Source organism: Pristiophorus japonicus, chromosome 11, assembly GCF_044704955.1.
Source record: "Pristiophorus japonicus isolate sPriJap1 chromosome 11, sPriJap1.hap1, whole genome shotgun sequence".
NCBI classification, from domain to species: Eukaryota; Metazoa; Chordata; class Chondrichthyes; family Pristiophoridae; genus Pristiophorus; species Pristiophorus japonicus.
The window spans coordinates 217,889,952-217,913,604 of NC_091987.1; the positions used below are offsets into that span (position 1 = coordinate 217,889,952).

Below are 23,653 nucleotides of genomic sequence, written 5' to 3' on the forward strand. Positions count from 1 at the left end.
CCCCCTCCCCCTGCCCCTCTCTCCCCCCGCCCCCTGCCCCTCTCTCCCCCCGCCCCCTGCCCCTCTCCTCCCCCCCGCCCCCTGCCCCTCTCTCCCCCCTCACCCCTGCCCCTCTCTCCCCCCTCCCCCTGCCCCTCTCTCCCCCCTCCCCCTGCCCCTCTCTCCCCCCTCCCCCTGCCCCTCTCTCCCCCCTCCCCCTGCCCCTCTCTCCCCCCTCCCCCTGCCCCTCTCTCCCCCCTCCCCCTGCCCCTCTCTCCCCCCTCCCCCTGCCCCTCTCTCCCCCCTCCCCCTGCCCCTCTCTCCCCCCTCCCCCTGCCCCTCTCTCCCCCCTCCCCCTGCCCCTCTCTCCCCCCTCCCCCTGCCCCTCTCTCCCCCCTCCCCTGCCCCTCTCTCCTCCCCCCCCTGCCTCTCTCTCCCCCCCCCTGCCCCTCTCTCCCCCCCCCCCCCCCCCTGCCCCTCTCTTCCCCCCCCCTGCCCCTCTCTTCCCCCCCCCCCGCCCCTCTCTCCCCCCCCCCCCGCCCCTCTCTTTCCCCCCCCCCCTGCCCCTCTCTCTCCCCCTTGCCCCTCTCTCCCCCTCCCCTGCCCCTCTCTTTTTCCCCCCCCATCACCCGATGGGCCTCGGTCTCACTGTGTTTTCTTTGTGCAGATTGTAACGTTGTGGAGTCTGCGCTCTCGGGGGCCGTGCAGCCCTCCCCCGGCTCGAACCCCCTCCCGCCGGTCAGCGACAGCGCACCTTCCAGCGTCCCCATAACCCGGGAGGGGCGCCCTGCCTGCGCTCGGACAGCGGCATTCCCCGCAACCTTGGCAAACCGCCCTCACAGTTTGTTTACGTCTTCACAACTAACCTGGCCAACATGTGAGTGTGAAACTGGGGCGGGGGTGGGGGGGGGGGGCTGTGTGTCTGGGGGGGGAGGAGCAGTGCGTCTGTGGGGGGGGGGGGGGGAAGGAACGGCCGAGGAGGGGAAAGAGGGAGAGAGAGGGTCAGCGTTTTGCGTCGGTGACCCGTCTGAACTGGATGGAGTTTGAGATTTCTGAGCAAGTGCAGAGGCCGAGACAGATGGGGCAGAAGCTGATTTCTCCAAAATACAGAAGGGGCAAACCGATAGAGGGTCTTTTATATTATGAAGGGGTTCAATAGGGTGAACGTAGAGAAGATGTTTCCCCTTGTGGGGGAGACCAGAACTAGGGACCATCAATATCAAACAGTCACCAATAAATCCAACCCAGAGAGAGGTGAGAATGTGGAACTCGCTGCCACAGGAAGGGGTTGAGGTGAATAGTATCGATGCATTTAAGGGAAGTTGGATAAACACATGGGGGAGAAAGGAATAGAGGGATATGGTGATGGGGGGAGATGGAGAGGGGTGGGAGGGGGCTGGTGTGGAGCATAAACCCCGGCACGGAGCGGTGGGGCATAAACCCCGGCACGGAGCGGTGGGGCATAAACCCCGGCACGGGGCGGTGGGGCATAAATCCCGGCACGGAGCGGTGGGGCACAAATCCCGGCACGGAGCGGTGGGGCACAAACCCCGGCACGGAGCGGTGGAGCACAAATCCCGGCATGGAGCGGTGGGGCACAAATCCCGGCACGGAGCGGTGGGGCACAAACCCCGGCACGGAGCGGTGGGACATAAACCCCGGCACGGAGCGGTGGGCCGAATGCTGTTAGCACCGTGTAATTATAAAGCAGATGGGTGGAGGGCAGGAGTGATGATGGGACAAGTAAAGGAACAGAAGTTGGGAGTAGAGGAGGTGTAAAAGGTTACAGCGGAAGCACTGAGTAGGCGGGAGGCAGGATAGCCTGACAGGGAAGTCTCCCAGGGCCCGGGAATGTGGCGGGAACGGTGGGGGAGACCCCAGGGGTACAGAGTGACCACGAGTCGTGTACCGATAGGGGACCCCCGACCCAAACACCAGCCCACACCACCTCCACTCCCAGTGCCTCTCGTGCAGCCAAACTTGGCTCTGCACTTGTTTATCAAATGTTCATCTCTGGTAGCAGGCATTTTGGCGGGGGGGGGAGGGGGAGCGGGTTTGGATCCAAAGTGGGGGGGTTTGAAAGGAGTGTGGGGGGCGGGTTTGGATTCTGGAGGTGGGGTGGGGTGGGTGGGTTTGGAGCCGGGGAGGGGGATGTTGGAGCCAGGTTTTGGTGGGGGGGGGGGGGTTTGAAGCCGGGGGTGGTGGGGTGTGGCGGGGCAGGGCGGTTGGAGCCGGTTTTTGTGGGGGGGAGGGTTGAAGCCGGGTTTGGGAGGGGGGCGGGTTTGAAAAGTGTGTGGGAGGCGGGTTTGCAGCCGGTGTGGGGGGGGTTTGAAAGGGGTTTGGGGGGGCGGGTTTGGATTCTGGAGGTGGGGGGGGGTTTGAAAGGGGTTTGGGGGGGAGGGTTTGGATTCTGGAGGTGGGGGGGGGGGGGGTTTGGAGCCGGGGTGGGGGGTTTGAAAGGAGTGCGAGTCCTGTGGACGTTCCCGGTTTGAGTTTTGGTGTTTGGTGGCAGGGCTGCAGAGGCTGTGATCCAGGGCCGAGCGGATTCGATTGTCGCCTACCACACGCACAACGTACCTCGCACAAAACTGGAGCAAGTTTATGATCAGAAGGTTAGTGACGATCCAACAGACAGGGCCTTAAACCTCCAACAACTGCTTCACAGAGATGTAATGGGACAGAAGGGAATTCTCCCCGGTGTCCTGGGGCCAATATCCATCCCTCAATCAACGTCACTACACAGATTATCTGGTCATTATCACATGGCCGTTTATAAGAACATAAGAATTAGGAGCAGGAGTCGGCCATTCGGCCCCTCGAACCCGCTCCGCCATTCAATACGACCATGGCTGATCTTCTACCTCAACTCCACTTTCCCGCATGAAATATCCCTTCAGTTCCCAAGATTCCAAAAATCTATCGATCGCAGCCTTGAATATGCTCAACGACTGAACAACCTCAGCCTCTGGGTAGAGAATTTCAAAGATTCACCCCCCTCTGAGGTCCTTGCTGCCTCTGGGAAAGACAAACACGAGCACTGCCACCCAGCTGGTCAGTGGAGGAGCGGTGTTGTGGGGTCCGTCATGTGACGGCCGCAGGGAGGTCCAGGAGGAGGTCACGGTCACAGAATTGGATTGTATTGTGGGGGGGGGGGGTTTCAGTTCAAGGGCTGTGGCAAGGAACGGTGATGGGGGGGTAGTTCGCAAGAACAGAGCAGCTGGGGGTGGGGTTACGATAACAGTGGTTCCATTTGGGAATTAATTACCAGTCTCTTGTATCGTTTCTGTCCAGTGTGACGAGCCTTGAATAGTCACTGCCAGCAACTGCTCAACGGCCACAAGCTTCGGGTCGGGGCAAGTTACCCCCCCACCCACCACCCAATATCAGATGCTTGAAGGGGCAATTGTCCGCGTGTTGGGGGTTAACCCCATGTGCGCTGAAGGACTCCAAGCTGCTGAGCTTCTGTTTCCGATAATGTTTATTGTCAGTTTAGCTCAGTGAGCAGCACTCTCGCCTCCGAATCAGAAGGTTGTGGGTTCAAGTCCCACTCCAGAGACTTGAGCACAAAATCCAGGCTGACACTCGTAGTGCTGAGGGAGCGCCGCACTGTCGGAGGGGCAGTGCTGAGGGAGCCCCGCACTGTCTGAGGGGCAGTGCTGAGGGAGCGCCGCACTGTCGGAGGGGCAGTGCTGAGGGAGCGCCGCACTGTCGGAGGGGCAGTGCTGAGGGAGCGCCGCACTGTCGGAGGGGCAGTGCTGAGGGAGTGCTGCGCTGTCGGAGGGGCAGTGCTGAGGGAGCGCCGCACTGTCGGAGGGGCAGTACTGAGGGAGCGCTGCACTGTCGGAGGGGCAGTACTGAGGGAGCCCCGCACTGTCGGAGGGGCGGTACTGAGGGAGCGCCGCACTGTTGGAGGGGCAGTGCTGAGGGAGCCCCGCACTGTCGGAGGGGCAGTGCTGAGGGAGCCCCGCACTGTCGGAGGGGCAGTGCTGAGGGAGCGCCGCACTGTCGGAGGGGCAGTGCTGAGGGAGTGCCGCACTGTCGGAGGGGCAGTGCTGAGGGAGCCCCGCACTGTCGGAGGGGCAGTGCTGAGGGAGCGCTGCACTGTCGGAGGGGCAGTACTGAGGGAGCCCCGCACTGTCGGAGGGTCGGTGCTGAGGGAGCCCCGCACTGTCGGAGGGGCGGTACTGAGGGAGCGCCGCACTGTCGGAGGGGCAGTGTTGAGGGAGCGCCGCACTGTCGGAGGGGCAGTGTTGAGGGAGCGCCGCACTGTCGGAGGGGCAGTACTGAGGGAGTGCTGCACTGTCGGAGGGGCAGTACTGAGGGAGTGCTGCACTATCGGAGGGGCAGTACTGAGGGAGTGCTGCACTGTCGGAGGGGCAGTACTGAGGGAGTGCTGCACTATTGGAGGGGCAGTACTGAGGGAGTGCTGCACTGTCGGAGGGGCAGTACTGAGGGAGTGCTGCACTATTGGAGGGGCAGTACTGAGGGAGTGCTGCACTGTCGGAGGGGCAGTACTGAGGGAGTGCTGCACTATTGGAGGGGCAGTACTGAGGGAGTGCTGCACTGATGGAGGTACCGTCTTTCAGATGAGACATTAAACCGAGGCCTATTTTGCCTGTTTGGGTGTGTGTTAAAGATCCCACGAGCACTGTGGGAAGTTCTGGTGTCCTGGCCAATATTCCTCCCTCAATCAACATCACCAAACACGGGCCATTGGTGTCTCTGCTGTCTGTGGGACCGGCTGCATTTGCCTGAAATAATTGTCTGAGTGAGAAGCACAGTCCAGACCCAGTCACAAAAATAATTGTACCTCACCATCAGCTGTTAATTAATTCATAATTACATAGAGAGAGAAATGGTTTCAATCATTATTAATTCTACTCATAATAATCGCACACCCCAATCTTCATCTGCAGGTTAAAATAATTTGTAGATACGAGTTGTGTATCAGATTCTGGAGCTGCATATGCCATTGATTTATGGAAATCTCAGCGGGTCAGGCAGCATCTGTAGAGAGAGAGATCTGTTTCTTGGACCCGCTGAGATTCCCAGCAGTTTCTGCTTTTATTTCAAATTCCAGCATCTGCAGTGTATTGCAATTGTATTGTTATTTGCCTGGACAAGAGTTCTGTGTGAGGGCGAGGGAGGGAGAGGAGAGGGCGAGGGAGGGGGGCGAGGGCGAGTGTCAGGGAGGGTGGGAGGGAGAGGAGAGGGCGAGGGAAGGGGGCGAGGGCGAGTGTCAGGGAGGGTGGGAGGGGGCGAGGGAGGGGGGAGAGGGTGAGTGTCAGGGAGGGTGGGAGGGGGCGAGTGTCAGGGAGGGTGGGAGGGGGCGAGTGTCAGGGAGGGTGGGAGGGGGCGAGGGCAAGGGGGCGAGCGGGAGGGAGGGAGAGGGGGGGGCGAGGGCGAGCGGGAGGGAGTGGGCGGGCGCAAGGGAGGGAGGGGTTGAGAAATGGTTTGGTTTCCTGGGGTGAGGATTCAGTTTCTTGGCCTCTATTCGTTGTAGAAGGTAAAGTTTGCTGAAGTTTGAATGGTGGTGAAGTAACGGTGAGCCAGTGCGGACTCTGAGCTCTTCCCCGGGGGTTTGAGGGGGGCTGAGTGCAGCTGGGATGGTTTTGAGTGAAGTGCCGGATTTGGGGAATGACGTGTGTCCTTGCTCTCCCCCCACAGGCCTCGCTCGCCGCACAGAAAGGATCGGGACTCCAGGAGCAGCTGTCACTTGGCACCCCTCCAGCTCGCACCCCCCAGCCCCAGCAGCAGGGCCCCCCGTGCCTGCAGCCGCCCAGCGCACTGCCTCCGGAGGCGGGTGCCGGAGAGCCCATGCACTCGGACATTGGGCCCAAATCGATGGAGAACAACGGCAGCAGCACAGCCACCAACCCCATGCAGGGTGTCCCCGGCAGCGATCCGGCCAACGGAGGCAGCGGGGAGCCAGCCAATCCCAACGGCAACGGGGCGCTGGTCATGAACCTGAACCCCAACACCGAGGGGCTGTCGAAGGAGCAGCTCGAACACCGAGAACGCTCGCTGCAGACTCTGAGGGACATCGAGAGGCTGTTGCTACGCAGCGAGAACGAGTTCTCCATGAAGGGTAACTGTGGGCCCAATGGCCAGGGCGATGGCCCACAGGCCATGAAGAAGCCGGACGAACCACTCCAGGCCATGGTTTCCCAGGCACAGACTATGGCCGGGGTGGAGGGTCCCAACATGGAGCACGAGTCCATGCACCATCAGGAGGTGATGCAGCATGACCCCGTGGGGCAGCAGGTCACCATGATGATGAACCCAGTCAACCAGGAGAACCTGACCCCAGAGCAAGTGGCCTGGCGTAAACTCCAGGAAGACTTTTACGAGGAGAAACGGAGGAAACAGGAACAAGCGGTGGTGCAGCAAAGGACGATGCAGGAAATGATGATGCAGCGGCCCATGGGAGGCATGATGGTCCGCGGGCCGCCGCCTCCCTACCACAGCAAGGCCGGAGACCAGTGGCCGGCGGGAATGGGGAGCCGCTTCACCAGTCCCATGGAGGTTCCCGATTCCATGCAGCCCCGAGGAACTGCCCCTTTCTCCGGCCCCCGCTTCCCCAGCAACCAGATGCAGAGGGTTGGGGGTTACGGAGGGATGCAGAACATCCCGATGGAGGCCCTGGGGGCCATGAACCCCATGCAGAGGCCCGTGCGGCCTGGGATGGCCTGGCCGGACGACATGTCCCCCATGGCCGGGGGTGGGAGCTTTCCCCCGGGAGCAATGCCGTACCATCCCGGCCAGGGCGATCCCGAACGCTTCCTGAACCCCCGAGCACGGGAGGAGCTGTTGCGGCAGCAGTTGATGGAGAAGAGGTCAATGGGGATGCAGCGGTCACTGGGCCTGAGCAATAGCAGCAACATGGGCGGGATGGCACAAGGGATGGAGATGGAGAGAATGATCCAGGCACAGAGACAGATGGAGCCGGGGACCATCTCCGCCATGTTCCCCGGCCAGCTGCCTGGCGACAGTGTGAGCGGGAACCCCATGGGCTTAGACTTTGTGGGCTCGCGGAGTATGTTGACCCCGCCCTTGGGGCAGGCGGGGCCCATGCGCGATATGGACACATCAATGGCTCCCGGCAACGTCAACATGAACATGAATGTAAATATGAACATGAACATGAACCTCAACGTCCAGATGACCCCCCAGCAACAGATGATGATGTCACAGAAGATGAGGGCGCAGGAAATGATGTCGCACCAGGTTTTGACGCCGGAAGAGATGGCGAGAGTGAGAGCGCAGAATGGCAGCGTGATGATTGGTGACCCACAGAAAATGTTGATGCAGTCACCATTCCCAAACCACGGACAGCAGGGCTTTCCGGCCGGCCAAGGACATTATTCCAGTATGGCTCAGGAAGTCAACAGCCTGGGGAATCCTGGGGAGATGTTCAGTCCAGAACAAGGGCCCTTGCCGATGAACAGCACAGCCAGGCTCAGCCACATGCAAATGGCCCCCACTTCAAATCAATCTGGTAACCACGGTAACGTGGGCACACTGCTTCCAGTGGGCCAAAGGGGGCTGGGTCGCAGGCCCTCTGACCTCACCATCAACATCAACCAGATGAACTCTCCGGGTATGGGCCACCTGAAGTCACCAACCATCAGCCAGGTCCACTCGCCATTGGTCAGCTCCCCATCCACCAACCTCAAATCCCCCCAGACGCCGTCTCAGCTGGCCAGCCTGAACTCCGCCAACGCCTCCGCTCCCATTAAGTCTCCCCAGGTCATGAGCTCCTCGCTTCCTGTCCGCTCTCCGGCCAACTCCCCCAGTCGGCTCAAGTCGCCGTCTATGTCCGTCACCTCGCCAGGATGGACGTCTTCGCCCAAGACCACCCTCGCGAGCCCCGTGATCAGCCAGGGCAAACAGCCAATGGGCCTGAACTCCTCTGCCCCAATGGGGAACATTGACCAAGGTGAGGAATGGGGGGGGGCGTATCCTTTCGGTAATCATTGACTGATCTGCATCATCCAGCAATCCAACCAGTCAGCAGCTTTACACATTTCGCCAAATTATTTCCCCTTCCCCCCCCCCCACGTTAAATTTGTGCTCCTCGGGCGGAAGGTGTGACGTCTCGAGCAGTTTGTACACGGAATGTACAACTCCGAAACAGGCCACTTGTCCCAACTCGTCCCCATGCTGGTGTTTATGCTCCACCCATAGCGTCAGGAGGAGGCCATTCAGCCCCTTGAGCCTGTTCCGCTATTCAATTAGATCATCATCCGAGACCTAACTCCATCCACTGCTTTTGCCCCATATCCCTCCACACCAGCCCTCTCCCCCCATCACCATATCCCTCTATTCCTTTCTCCCCCATGTGTTTATCCAGCTCCCCTTAAATACATCGATACTATTGGCCTCAACCCCTCCCTGTGGCAGCGAGCTCCACATTCTCACCGCTCTCTGGGGAAAGAAGTTTCTCCTGAATTTGATTTATTGGTGACTGTCTTATATAGATGGTCCCTAGTTCTGGTCTCCCCCGCAAGTGGAAACATCTTCTCGATGTCCGCCCTATTTCATCCCTTCATAATTCTAAAGGCCTCCATCAGGTTGCAGTTCCTCAGCAGGCCAGAGGAGGGTGCAGGTGAGCAGTTCGGATGGCCGGCCTCGCTGCTGCCACTGTTGGCAGGTCGGTCTGTCAGTTTATGGCAGTGGCCACTAGATGGTGGTGTCTGCCACGACTCTGCCCCACACACTCCCAACCCTGCAGACCCCTGGCCCTCCCTCGGCTCACCCACCCTCCTTCGGTCTCCTGGACATGGCAGGGAGGAATTCTCTCATTTATCCATTATTGAAAGTGGGTTTCCAGTCCCTCCTTCCCGTTCTATTGGATTTATTTCAGATTCTTTTGTAATCAGTTCCTCTGGCTGCCGCCGATTTCCTCCTGGCAGTGGGGGGAGGAATTTGTCACCCTGGGGTGTCGGGGTGGGGGGAGGAATTTGTCACCCTGGGGTGTCGGGGGTGGTGGGTGGGGGGGGAGGAATTTGTCACCCTGGGGTGTCGGGGGTGGTGGGGGGAGGAATTTGTCACCCTGGGGTGTCGGGGGGGGGGGGATGAATTTTGTCACCCTGGGGTGTCGGGGGTGGGGGGGGGGGTAGATCCACATGCAGCCGCTTCCTGATCCGTCCTGCACAAGAACACTCTGGTAGAAGTTGCCGGATTGCGACGAGGTGCCAGAATCTGGCTGATTGACCCCGCCCCCCCTGCATCCACCTCCCTATCGCCCCCCCCCCCCCCCCACCCACCTCACTCTGCATCGCTCACAATGCACTGTGTGGGACCTCCCCCTCCCCCTGAGATCAGACTGTGTCGAGGCACCAGGTGTGTGTGTGTGAGACGCACTGTCCCTGGCCCCAGGGGGTGCGTGTATCCACCAGGTGTGAGCCGTGTTGATGCTTTTGATTCTCGGCGATTTCAGGACAGGGCGGGGGGTTAAATTACTTTATGCTGCCATCGCTGCTTCCTCCTCCCCTTAAACCCCCGGGACAGTCACACCTTGATAAACCTCCCACACTGGGCAATCAGCGTCACACCCTTCAAACAGGCTCACACCCATCTGTCTCTTCCATTCTCGATCTAATGCTCTTTATTTCACGTTCCTTTAACAACAAAATTATTCCAGGGTTCCATCACTGTTTAACAAATTGCACAGAACCCTACCCAATGAGAGTCAGTGTGTATGGGAATGTACCCCAGTGAGAGTCAGTGTGTATGGGAATGTACCCCAGTGAGAGTCAGTGTGTGTGGGACTGTACCCCAGTGAGAGTCAGTGTGTGTGTGGGACTGTACTCCAGTGAGAGTCAGTGTGTGTGTGGGACTGTACTCCAGTGAGAGTCAGTGTGTGTGTGGGACTGTACTCCAGTGAGAGTCAGTGTGTGTGTGGGACTGTACTCCAGTGAGAGTCAGTGTGTGTGTGGGACTGTACTCCAGTGAGAGTCAGTGTGTGTGTGGGACTGTACCCCAGTGAGAGTCAGTGTGTGTGGGACGCGTACCCCAGTGAGAGTCAGTGTGTGTGGGACTGTACCCCAGTGAGAGTCAGTGTGTGTGGGACTGTACCCCAGTGAGAGTCAGTGTGTGTGGGACTGTACCCCAGTGAGAGTCAGTGTGTGTGGAACTGTACCCCAGTGAGAGTCAGTGTGTGTGGGACTGTACCCCAGTGAGAGTCAGTGTGTGTGGGACTGTACCCCAGTGAGAGTCAGTGTGTGTGGGACTGTACCCCAGTGAGAGTCAGTGTGTGTGGGACTGTACCCCAGTGAGAGTCAGTGTGTGTGGGACTGTACCCCAGTGAGAGTCAGTGTGTGTGGGACTGTACCCCAGTGAGAGTCAGTGTGTGTGGAATTGTACCCCTTTTGGCAGGCTGCAACTAGTGGCGTACCGCTGGGATCAGCGCTGGGGCCTGAGCTATTTACAATCTATATTAATGACCTAGATGAAGGGACCGAGTACAATGTATCCAAGTTCGCTGACGATACAAAACGAGGCGGGACACAAAGTATCTGCAAAGCCATACAGATATAGATAGACTGAGTGATGGGCAGTGAGGTGGCAGATGGAGTATAATGTGGGGATATGTGAGATTATTAATTTTATAGGAAGAATAGAAAAACAGAATATTTTTTAAATGTTGGTATTCAGAGAGATTTGGGTGTCCCTTGTGCAAGAAACACAGAAAGCGAGTGTGCAGGTATAGGAAGCAGTAAGGAAGGCAAATGGCATGTTGGCCTTTATTGCTGGGGATTGAGTTTAAGAGTAAGGAAGTCTTGCTCCAATTGTACAGGGCCTTGGTGAGACCACACCTGGAGTACTGTGCACAGTTTTGGGTCTCCTTATCTAAGGAAGGATATACTTGCCTTGGAGGCGGTACAACGGAGGTTCACTGGATTGATTCCTGGGATGGGAGAGGTGTCCTATGAGGAGAGATTGTGCAGAATGGGCCGATACTCTCTGGAGTTTAGAAGAATGAGAGGTGATCTCATTGAAACATAAAAAATTCTGAGGGGGATTGACAGGGTAGATGCAGGGAGGATGTTTCCCCTGGGCTGGAGAGTCTAGAACCAGGGGTCATAGTCTCAGGATTAGGGGTCGGCCATTTAAGAGAGACATGAGGGGGGATTTCTTCACTCGGAGGGTTGTGAATCTTTCAAATTCTCTGTCCCTGAGCTGTGGAGGCTGAGTCTATGAATATATTCAAGGCTGAGATCGATAGATTTTTGGAGTCTAAGGGATACGGAGATCGGGCGGGAAAGTGGAGTTGAGGTCGAAGATCAGCCATGATCTTATTGAATGGCGGAGCAGCTCAAGGGGCCGAATGGCCGACTCCTGCTCCTTTTTGTTATGTTATGAACTGTACCCCAATGAGAGCCCGTGTCTGAGGAACTGTACCCCAGTGAGAGTCATTGTGTGTGGGACCCGTACCCCAGTGAGAGTCAGTGTGTGTGGGACTGTACCCCAGTGAGAGTCAGTGTGTGTGGGACTGTACCCCAGTGAGAGTCATTGTGTGTGGGACCCGTACCCCAGTGAGAGTCATTGTGTGTGGGACCCGTACCCCAGTGAGAGTCATTGTGTGTGGGACCCGTACCCCAGTGAGAGTCAGTGTGTGTGGGACTGTACCCCAGTGAGAGTCAGTGTGTGTGGGACCCGTACCCCAGTGAGAGTCAGTATCATAAGAATATAAGAAATAGGAGCAGGAGTAGGCCATACGGCCCTCGAGCCTGCTCCGCCATTTAATACGATCATGGCTGATCTGATCATGGACTCAGCTCCACTTCCCCGCCCGCTCCCCATAACCCCTTATCCCCTTATCTTTTAAGAAAATGTCTATTTCTATCTTAAATTTATTCAATGTCCCAGCTTCCACAGCTCTCTGAGGCAGCGAATTCCACAGATTTACAACCCTCTGAGAGAAGAAATTTCTCCTCATCTCAGTTTTAAATGGGCGGCCCCTTTTCTCAGATTATGTCCTCTAGTTCTAGTCTCCCCCATCAGTGGAAACATCCTCTCTGCATCCACCTTGTCGAGCCCCCTCATAATCTTATACATTTCGATAAGATCACCTTTCATTCTTCTGAATTCCAATGAGTAGAAACCCAACCTCCTCAACCTTTCCTCATAAGTCAACCCCCTCACCCTGGAACCAACCTAGTGAAGCTTCTCTGAACTGCCTCCAAAGCAAGTATATCCTTTCGTAAATAAACCAAAACTGCACACAGTATTCCAGGTGTGGCCTCACCAATACCCTGTACAGCTGTAGCAAGCCTTCGCTGCTTTTATACTCCATCCCCTTTGCAATAAAGGCCAAGATACCATTGGCCTTCCTGATCACCTGCTGTACCTGCATACTATTCTTTTGTGTTTCATGCACAAGTGCCCCCAGGTCCCACTGTACTGCGGCACTTTGCAATCTTTCTTCATTTAAATAATAACTTGCTCTTTGGGTTTTTTTCTGCCAAAGTGCATAACCTCACACTTTCCAACATTTACTCCATCTGCCAAATTTTTGCCCACTCACTTAGCCTGTCTATGTCATTTTGCAGATTTTTTGTGCCCTCCTCACACATTGCTTTTTCTTCCATCTTTGTATCATCAGCAAACTTGGCTACATTACACTCGGTCCTTTCTTCCATGTCGTTAATATAGATTGTAAATAGTTGGGGTCCCAGCACTGATCCCTGCAGCACCCCACTAGTTACTGTTTGCCAACCAGAGAATGAACCATTTATCCCGACTCTCTGTTTTCTGTTAGTTAGCCAATCCTCTATCCATGCTAATATATTACCCCCAACCCCGTGAACTTTTATCTTGTGCAGTAACCTTTTATGTGGCACCTTGTCAAATGCCTTCTGGAAGTCCAAATACACCACATCCACTGGTTCCCCCTTATCCATCTTGTTCATTACATCCTCAAAGAACTCCAGCAAATTTGTCAAACATGACTTCCCCTTCATAAATCCAAGCTGACTCTGCTTGACCGAATTTTGCTTTTCCAAATATCCTGCTACTGCTTCTTTGATAATGGACTCCAACATTTTCCCAACCACAGATGTTAGGCTAACTGATCTCTAGTTTCCTGCTTTTTGTCTGCCTCCTTTTTTAAATAGGGGCTTTACATTTGCAGATTTCCAATCTGCTGGGACCTCCCCAGAATCCAGGGAATTTTGGTAAATTACAACCAATGCATCCACTATCCCTGCCGCTACTTCTCTTAAGACCCGAGGATGCAAGCCATCAGGTCCAGGGGATTTATCTGCCTTTAGTCCCATTATCTTACTGAGTACCATCTCCTTAGTGATTGTGATTGTGTTAAGTTCCTCTCAACCCCCCCCCCGCCCATCGCCTCTTGACTATTCCATTGTCGGAATATTGTTAGTGTCCTCTACCGTAAAGATTGATACAAAATATTTGTTCAGAGTTTCTGCTATCTCCATGTTCCCCATTACTAATTCCCCGGTCTCGTCCTCTAAGGGACCAACATTTACTTTAGTCACTCTTTTCCTTTTTATCTACCTGTAGAAACTCTTGCTATCTGTTTTTATATTTTATGCTAGTTTACTTTCATAGTCTATCTTCCCTTTCTTAATCATTTTTTTAGTCATTCTTTGGTGGCTTTTAAAAGCTTCCCAGTCTTCTGTCCTCCCACTATTTTTGGCCACTTTGTATGCCCTTGTTTTTAATTGGATACCGTCCTTTATTTCTTTAGTTAGTCACGGATGGCTATCTTTTCTCTTACACCTTTTCCTCCTCACTGGAATATATTTTTCTTGAGAGTTGTGAAATATCTCCTCAAATGTACACCACTGTTCATCAGCCGTCCTACACTTTAATCTATTTTCCCAGTCCACTTTACCCAACTCTGCCCTCACACCTCCATAGTCTCCTTTATTTAAGCTTAGTATGCTGGCTAGAGAACCAACTTTCTCACCCTCCATCTGAAGTTGAAATTCAATCATTCTATGATCACTCATTCCGAGGGGATACTTTACTAGGGGATTGTTTATTAATCCTGTCTCATGACACAGGACCAGATCTAGGATAGCCTGCCCCCTGGTTGGTTCCATTACATACTGCTCAAGGAACCTGTCCCTTATGCACTCTATGAACTCTTCCTCAAGGCTCCCCTGACCAATTTGATTTATTCAATCAATATGGAAGTTAAAATCGCACATGATTATTGCTGTTCCCTTTTTCAAGCCCCCACTATTTCCTGGTTTATGCTCCGACCAACAGAGTTGCTACTGTTAAGGGGCCTGTAGACTACGCCCACCAGTGACTTTTTCCCTTTATTGTTCCTTATCTCTACCCAAACTGTTTCAACATCCTGATCATTTGAGCCAATATCGTTTCTCACTATTGCAGTGATTCCATCCTTTATCAATAGAGCTACCCCACCTCCTTTTCCTTTCAGTCTGTCATTCCAGATTGTCAAGTACCCCTGAATATTTAATTCCCAGTCCTGCTCACCTTGCAACCACGTCTCTGTAATGACTATCAGATCATACCCATTTGTTTCAATTTGTGCCGTCAACTCATCTATTTTGTTACAAATGTTACGTGCATTTAGGCAAAGTGCCTTTAAGTTTGTTTTTTTACCCTTTTTTCCTGCTTGCTTCCTCTCTCCTTCAAACTCACTTTCTTTATTTTTGCTTTCTAATTCCAGCTTTTCTCCCTTCCCTACTGAATCTAGTTTCAGGTTCCCATCCCCCTGCCAAGCTAGTTGAAACCCTCTCCAACAGCACTAGCAAACACCCTGCGAGGATATTGGTCCCGGCTCTGTTGAGGCTTGTACAGGTCCCACTTCCCCCAGAAGCAGTCCCAATGCCTCAGGAATCTAAAGCCCTTCCGCCTGCACCATATCTCCAGCCACGTATTCATCTGCTCGATCCTATTTCTGCACTCACTAGCTCGTGGCACGGGGGGTAATCCGGAGATTAACTACCTTTTGAGGTCCTGCTTTTTTAATCTCTCTCCTAGTTCTCTAAAATCTGCCTGCAGGACCTCATCCCTCTTCCTACCTATGTCATTGTTACCAATGTGGACCACATCCTTGGCTGTTCATCCTCTTTTCTCCCCCCACCCCCCCCCCAGAATGTCCTGCAGCCGCTCAGTGACATCCTTGACTCTGGCAGTTCGTTAGATATATTCAAGAGGGAGTTAGATATGGCGCTTAAGGCTAAAGGGATCAAGGGGTATGGAGAGAAAGCAGGAAAGGGGTACTGAGGGAATAATCAGCCATGATCTTATTGAATGGTGGTGCAGGCTCAAAGGGCCGAATGGCCTACTCCTGCACCTATTTTCTATCTTTCTATGGCACCAGGAAGGCAACATACCATCCTGGAGTCACGTCTGCGGCCGCAGAAACGCCTGTCTGCTCCCCTGACTATGGAATCCCCTACCACTGTTGCTCTTCCACCCCCCCCCCCCCCGTGCAGCTGAGCCACCCGTGGTGCCATGGACTTGGCTCTGGCTATACTCCCCAGAGCCACCATCGCCCCCACCGGTACTTAGAACAGAGTACCGGTTGGAGAGCGAGATGGACTCAGTGGACTCCTGCACTACCTGCCTAGTCCTCCTGTTCTGTCCAGGAGTCACCCAAACCCTATCTGCCTACACACTCTTAAACTGTGGGGTGACCACCTCTAGAAACGTGCTATCCACGTAGCTCTCAGTCTCGCGGATGCACCGCAGTGTCCCCAGCTGCCGCTCAAGCTTCAAAACACTGAGCTAGAGTTGGTGCAGCCGGAGACACCTCCTGCACACGTGGTCGTCCCGGCTGCGCAAAGCATCCAGGATTTCCCACATGCCACAGGATGTGCAATCCACGGGACTGAACTGCCCTGCCATCCTTCTAGTTACACTCGCAACTATCCAGTGAACTAAACTCTAAACCTTAGCACAACACACCCAGCAACTACTCAACAAACAGCCAACTCAATTAACTGGCTCTCCTTAGATAATAAAGATCACATATATTTACTGGCAGATGCTACTTACAACAATTCCAAAAGTTTCCTACTGAAAAGAAACAGAAAAATACTCATCAATCCACCAGCCAATCACTTACCCGCTTGGCTGTGATGTCACTCTTCTGTTTTGACTTTTTAAAACTTTTTATCCCTGCACCAGCGAGCTCCTCCCGAACTGCCGCTGGAGAGTCAGTGTGTGTGGGACTGTACCCCAGTGAGAGTCAGTGTGTGTGGGACTGTACCCCAGTGAGAGTCAGTGTGTGTGGGACTGTACCCCAGTGAGAGTCAGTGTGTGTGGGACTGTACCCCAGTGAGAGTCAGTGTGTGTGGGACTGTACCCCAGTGAGAGTCAGTGTGTGTGGGACTGTACCCCAGTGAGAGTCAGTGTGTGTGGGACTGTACCCCAGTGAGAGTCAGTGTGTGTGGGACTGTACCCCAGTGAGAGTCAGTGTGTGTGGGACTGTACCCCCAATGAGAGTCAGTGTGTGTGGGACTGTACCCCAGTGAGAGTCAGTGTGTGTGGGACTGTACCCCAGTGAGAGTCAGTGTGTGTGGGACTGTACCCCAGTGAGAGTCAGTGTGTGTGGGACTGTACCCCAGTGAGAGTCAGTGTGTGTGGGACTGTACCCCAGTGAGAGTCAGTGTGTGTGGGACTGTACCCCAGTGAGAGTCAGTGTGTGTGGAACTGTACCCCAGTGAGAGTCAGTGTGTGTGGAACTGTACCCCAGTGAGAGTCAGTGTGTGTGGGACTGTACCCCAGTGAGTCGGTGCCTGTGGGGTCATGTGGATTACGGTCACGATGCAGGGGTGAAGCTTGTGTAACGTTATTTGTCCCCTCTCTGCCCCCCAGGACCGAATGTCTCGGTGTCACGTGCTGGCCCGGGCTTGCCTTACAACTCGCCGGACTCCACGCCCTCGCAGAACCCGCTCTCGCTCATGATGTCACAGATGTCCAAGTACGCCATGCCCAGCTCCACCCCGCTTTACCACGACGCCATTAAGACCATCGCCACGTCTGACGATGAGCTGGTTCCAGAGCGGTCCATGACCATGATTCAACCCAGCAGTGTCCCCGGTAAGTGAGCCCGAGGGAGGGAGGGAGTTAACTTGTGTGTCTATCGCCCAGTCACCACTTCACTCCGTCCCACAGAGCTTCCGGCCACTGGAGTGTAGTCACTTGTAATGTGGGAACTCGGCAGGTCACACTGTGCACAGCAAGCTCCCACACACAGCAAAGTGATGATGACCAAATTATCTATTTTATTGATGTTGGTCAAGGGATAAATATTGGCCCAGGACACCGGGGAAAGCTCCCCCGCTCTTCTTCGAAATCGTGCCCCGGGATCTTCATTGCTGATCTTTTTAAATGCTCCACCATTAGCAACCTGGGCCCGAAGTTCTGGAACTCGCCCCTCAACCTCCCCCCGCCCCCCCCCCCCTCAACCTCCCCTCGCCCCCCCCCCCCTCAACCTCCCCTCGCCCCCCCCCCTCAACCTCCCTCGCCCACCCCCCTCAACCTCCCCTCGCCCACCCCCTCAACCTCCCCTGCCCCCCCCCCTCAACCTCCCCCTGCCCCCCCCTCAACCTCCCCTCGCCCACCCCCCCGCCCCCCCCCTCAACGTCCTCCCCCCCCCTCAACGTCCTCCCCTCCACCTCAACGTCCTCCCCCCCTCAACCTCCCCCCACCCCCCTCAACCTCCCCCCGCCCCCCCCCACGTCCTCCCCCCCCCTCAACGTCCTCCCCTCCACCTCAACGTCCTCCCCCCCTCAACCTCCCCCCGCCCCCCCCCTCAACCTCCCCCCGCCCTCCCTCCGCCCCCCCCCACGTCCTCCCCCCCCCCCACGTCCTCCCCTCCCCACGTCCTCCCCCCCCAACGTCCTCCCCCCCCCCCTCAACGTCCCCCCCCCCCCCAACGTCCTCCCACCCCCCTCAACGCCTCCTCCTCCCCCCCCCCAACCTCCCCCCCGCCCCCCCCCCCGCCCTCCCCTCGCCCCCCCCCCGCCCTCCCCTCGCCCCCCCCCTCAACCTCCCCCCGCCCTCCCCTCGCCCCCCCCCTCAACCTCCCCCCGCCCTCCCCTCGCCCACCCCCCTCAACCTCCCCCCTCTCCTCCCTAAAGACGCTCCTTAAAACCTCCCCGTTTACCAAGCGTTTGCTCACGTGTCCCAATGTAATTGTGTGGCTCGCTGTCACAGTTTGTTTGACACTCCTGTGAAGCGCCTTGGGGCGTTTTCACTACGTAACAGGCGCTATATAAATGCAGGTTGTTGTGATACATGGTGCAGAACTCGAGACTGATGTCTCTCTCGTTCCCTCCACAGGACTGAGCGGGAACCAGAATCCTCACCTGGTGTCACAGAGTGTGGTGGGGCCGGGATCTGCCAACAGCCCCCTGGCGATGGGGATGGTGGGCCAGCCCCTGTCCCACGAGCCACCGAGCGCCATGCTACCGTCCCCCGGACTGATGGGGCCCAACATCCCGCTGCACGAAGGGCACGGTCCTGGAATGTCTGTGCAGAGCCCAATGATGGTACATGCCTCGCAGGACTCGCTGGGGCCCACCTGCGGCCCCCAGATGCTACCTCAGAACCCCATGGTCCTCCAGCGGATGCAGCACCAGCCCCACAACCCTCTGCAGTCCCCGGGGTCCGCGATGCAGCAGGTCTACCCCCCGGGGATGGGAATGGCTCACGACGAAGGCGTGTCGTCCCACGGGGTCCCGCCCGGTCCGGCCCCCCCACAGCAGCAGCAGCCGCCCCCTCCTCCTCCCCCGCACCTGATGGCCAAGAGCGTGTCGGGCCGCTTGGTGGGGGAGGCCTACCAGCTCTCGGGCGTGGCGTCAGTCCTCAACGACCCGGAACTCCAGGACGTGATCAGGCCCTCGGCGAGCGGCATCCCGGAGTTCAATCTGTCGCGCATCATTCCATCGGAGAGGCCCAGCAGCACGCTGCAGTATTTCCCCAAGGGCGACCCCCAGGCGTCAAAAGCTCCGTCTTCCAACCCTCACCTCATGAACCTTCAGAGCATGATGCTGGAGCAGGCCCCCCTAGGCCGAGTCAACCTACCCGGACAGCAGCCACAGCAGCGGGGCCTTAGCATGCACATTTTCCACCCGGGGCAGGTACCGGGCCCCATGATGGGAAGGACAGGTTTGCCAACCCAGCACAGCTTGATGGGCAACAGCCTGCACCAAGTTCTCATGTCTCCGCAGCAAAGCTTGATGGCCCAGCAGAACATGATGCTGCAGGCCAAACAGCGGAGCCTATCGCTGTCGGGGGAGATGTACGGACAAGCGGGACACATGCTGCCCCCGCAGGTGGGGGTCTTGGGGGCCCCACCCCACCAAGGCATGATGTTCCCTCAGCAGTTGAGACAGAGGAGCATGTCATTAGACGCGCCCATCAGCTTTGTCCCGGGACCCGGCAACGCTGCCAATTTGCCCTTCTAATCCTCTCATCGTCTTCTTTTCGTACAATCCAGATTTATGCAAGTTAAGAAGCGACAGTGGGGAGGGAATGGAAGTAATTTTATTACGAAAAGTGAGGCTGGAAACCGAGGGAGCGCAGTGTTTATACCGAGACGGGCGGTGTGGGGGGGGGCGGGGGGGAAAGTCAAAAATTATTTTTTAACAGAGTGAGTTCGGCCGAAAGACTTCCAGACATTTGTGTTTTCGAATTTTTTTTTGGTTCTTTCTCTCTCTCTCTCTCTCTCTCTCTCTCGTTTGGTTTCCTCGCCCGCTGATGTGCAAAGGGATTTTATTATTGCTGTAAATATTCTGCCTCGGTCTGTGATTTGTTTTTACGGTTCCTGTAACTCTGTGTTTTCGCTAGAGAACCATCTAGAACTGTGACAGGGAAATTGCCGCAAGGAGACTCTTCCAAAAAAAAAAGGTCGCCGTCCCAGAGGTCAGCCACCGCCCAAGAGGCTGGAGACCGGTTTGTGAGATTGTCGTGCCCGAGGTCAGCAGTGGCTCTAGGCACGGGCTCAGAGTTGGCCACCCAGCCCCTGACCCCCAACCCCACCCACCTCCCCCCGACCCCCTCCCCCACCTACTCACCTCACCCCCGACCCCCTCCCCACCTACTCACCTCCCCCCCGACCCCCTCCCCACCTACTCACCTCCCCCCCGACCCCCTCCCCACCTACTCACCTCCCCCCCGACCCCCTCCCCACCTACTCACCTCCCCCCCGACCCCCTCCCCACCTACTCACCTCCCCCCGACCCCCTCCCCCACCTACTCACCTCCCTCCCGACCCCCTCCCCCACCTACTCACCTCCCCCCGACCCCCTCCCCCACCTACTCACCTCCCCCCGACCCCCTCCCCCACCTACTCACCTCCCCCCGACCCCCTCCCCACCTACTCACCTCCACCCCCCGACCCCCTCCCCTCCCCCACCCACCTCCATCCCCCTCCCCCAGCCCCTTGTGATCAGTTGCTGTGGTTCAGTGAAGAAACTGCACTTAGACTGACACCATCTATAACACACTGTCTGCCCTGCAGATACAGTAACGGGGATCGAGCAGTTGTGGGGGGGGAGCGTTTGGTGTTGACCACAAACCCCCAGCCACCCTCGACAGAACCAAGAGCTAGGCTGCAATGCAGCTAAACGTTCCCAAAAACAGGGCAGTGGAGGGAGGGAGGGAGGGAGGGAGATGTGACCCACCAGCCCACTCTGACAGCTGCTGTCTGACCGTTGACACACACACAAGCCGGTGTCGGCTGCCTGCCTGTGGTTACCAAGGGCACCGTTCACCACGCACCGTGTGAAGCTGAGCCGGGGCTCGGGGCAGTTTGGGGACTTTGTGATCCAAGGCTATCCCTGGTGCCATTTCTCTCTTAATTCTGTTTCCCCCCCCAGGTGCAGCCCCCACACAGACAGTGTCTCCCGCACTCGGCTATAACCCAGGAGGTCAAACTGTCCAAACATTCAGCTCCATTTTGTGGCCCTTTATCCCGCCCCCAATGTTGGGGAACAGTTGAGTTGTGATAATCTCATTGGTTGCCGGTGTCATTTCTCTCAAGGTTTAATGGGTCACCGGTAATTGAGGGTTAATGCGTGGTTAATCTCCAGTCCCGGTAGTTGGTCCACATTTAACACGCGACGTCTGTTGACGGAGAGACTCGAGGATGTGCCATTGGTGTCCGGAGCTGGGGATTCAGGGCTGTGGCTCCGCTGCAGTCCCAATGTTTGTAGGCTTCAAGTTACAAGCTGCTTTGTGCACACCGCTACCAGACGGAAGACCCGTTGGACCCCGGCTACTAAATCGGGCGGATGTACAAACAGTTCCCACGGTGCGGGTTAGATAAATCACCCACACCCCCGCCCCCAGGTATCCAGATAACCTCAACTGCAAATGATGTAATCGATCAGAAGTGGGGGTCTGTGGCCCCCTATGCCGGCGGGCGAGGCCTGTGTTCTGCAGCCAACTCCGGGGTCCTTGCCGATCACTGTACCCCATGCATCACTGGACTCACCCCTGCGTCTGTGGCTGGGGCATGTAGGCCTGAGGAATTCCTGCCGTCTCTGGGGGGGTCTGGCACCCCCCCCCCCCCCGCCCCATGGGCACACTCGGTGGGGGCAGGGGGCAGGGGGCAGGGGGGGGGCAAATGTCAACCCACTGATGGAACCGATTCAGGTGGTCTTCAAGGTGTTAACGAGCTTAATCCGAGACACACTGGGGGAGGGGAGGAACGACAATATCTGAGGGTCTCGTGGGACGGGGTCTCGGGGAGGGGGAGGGGGAACGACGATATCGGGTCTCGTGGGACGGGGTCTCGGGGAGGGGGTGGGGGAATGACGATATCTGAGGGTCTCGTGGGACGGGGTCTCAGAAGGACAGGGATGATATCGGGGGTCTTGAGGGGCGGGGAAGAAACGACTATCGGGTGGGGGGGACGATATTAGGGGCGTCCCGTGGGGCGGGGGGGGGCGATATTGGGGGGAGGGTCCCGTGGGGAAGATGTTGGGGGGGGGGGGGGGCGATATTGGGGGGGGTCCCTGGGGCAGGGGGGCAGATGTGGGCGGGAACAGTGATATTGGGGGGGTCCCATGGGGTAGAATGGAACGGCGATATTGGGGAGGGGTCTCTCAGACAGATTTAACTGTCACAGTCCTTCATTTGAAACTATTTTTTTTGCACCTTTGGTCCAGAGGCTGGTTTGTTTTTTTGTTTATATAATACAGACATTCATAAAATAAATGAGATTTTAAAAAACTGATTTTGTAAGAAAAAATTTTTATTGAGAAGAAAATGATGCCGATGTTTGTGCCTGATCGCGCGACCCTGGACCCGGACGCAAGAATCGACGAGGAAACTCCCCGGGGAACAACAAGGAAACGTGCGAGGGGGGAGTAACGAGACACACGGACTTGGGTTATCTTCCACTCTAGCTATCCTTTCCCAGGGCGGGGTGGATTGTGGGGCTGTCCACCTCCCTCACGCTCCCCCTCCCCCGTTCCCCCCCCCCGCCTCGGGCGGTGTCTCTTCTCTCACTCCTTTCAATTTGTTATTGCTCTTGCCCAGCCTGAAATTCCCTCACCTCCCGGGTGACTGGGTCAGGTCTCGCCCAGCACAGTCTGTGGCTGTGTTTGGACCCTGGTCAATTCACTCCCGTCACCCCTGCTCCTGACGTACTGCCAAGCACATCTCCGCTTTCATTTGTCCTTTGCCCTGCATCCATCGATACTAGGATAGAGAGAGGAGCAGGCATGTCGACAGCTGGTTATTCTCTCTCTGGTTTATGACCAACATCAGGGAATAGCGGGGGTAACGGGCCTGGGAGGGGGTTCAAACCCCACTCCAGAGACTGGAGCACAAAATCTAGACCGACATTCCCAGTGCAGTACTGAGGGAGCACTGCACTGTCGGAGGGGCAGTACTGAGGGAGCGCCGCACTGTCGGAGGGGCAATACTGAGGGAGCGCCGCACTGTCGGAGGGGCAATACTGAGGGAGCGCCGCACTGTCGGAGGGGCAGTGCTGAGGGAGCGCCGCACTGTCGGAGGGGCAGTGTTGAGGGAGCGCCGCACTGTCGGAGGGGCAGTGTTGAGGGAGCGCCGCACTGTCGGAGGGGCAGTGTTGAGGGAGCGCCGCACTGTCGGAGGGGCAGTACTGAGGGAGATGCGCTGTCGGAGGGGCAGTGTTGAGGGAGCGCTACACTGTCGGAGGGGCAGTACTGAGGGAACGCCGCACTGTCGGAGGGGCAGTACTGAGGGAGCGTAGTACTGTTGGAGGGGCAGTACTGAGGGAGCATCGCACTTTCAGAGAGGCAGTACTGAGGGAGTGCCGCACTGTCGGAGGGGCAGTACTGAGTGAGTGCCGCACTGTCGGAGGGGCAGTACTGAGGGAGTGCCGCACTGTCGGAGGGGCAGTACTGAGGGAGTGCCACACTGTCGGAGGGGCAGTACTGAGGGAGTGCCGCACTGTCGGAGGGGCAATACTGAGGGAGTGCTGCACTGTCGGAGGGGCAATACTGAGGGAGTGCTGCACTGTCGGAGGGGCAGTACTGAGGGAGTGCTGCACTGTCGGAGGTGCCGTCTTTCAGGTGAGACGTTAAACCGAGGCCCTGCCTGCCCCCTTGGGTGGGCTTAAAAGATCCCACAGCATTCGAAGAGGAGCAGGGGAGTACTCCCTGGTGTCCCGGCCAATATTTATCCTAAACTAATATCCTATTGATGTTTGTGGGAGCTT

The 23,653-nt window shown here is 56.7% G+C and overlaps 1 protein-coding gene across 1 annotated transcript in view; it reads left to right on the forward strand.

Moving 5' to 3' along the window:
- The window catches only part of bcl9l (bcl9 like), a 115,557-nt gene extending 95,382 nt beyond the window's left edge, over positions 1 to 20,175 (forward strand). Inside the window, 6 exon segments of the mRNA XM_070894552.1 lie at positions 647 to 742; positions 745 to 856; positions 2,492 to 2,591; positions 5,647 to 7,918; positions 16,813 to 17,037; positions 18,283 to 20,175. Coding sequence (XP_070750653.1) covers positions 647 to 742; positions 745 to 856; positions 2,492 to 2,591; positions 5,647 to 7,918; positions 16,813 to 17,037; positions 18,283 to 19,409 — 3,932 coding nt within the window. The 3' untranslated portion in view covers positions 19,410 to 20,175.
- The last annotated feature ends 3,478 nt before the right edge of the window (positions 20,176 to 23,653 follow it).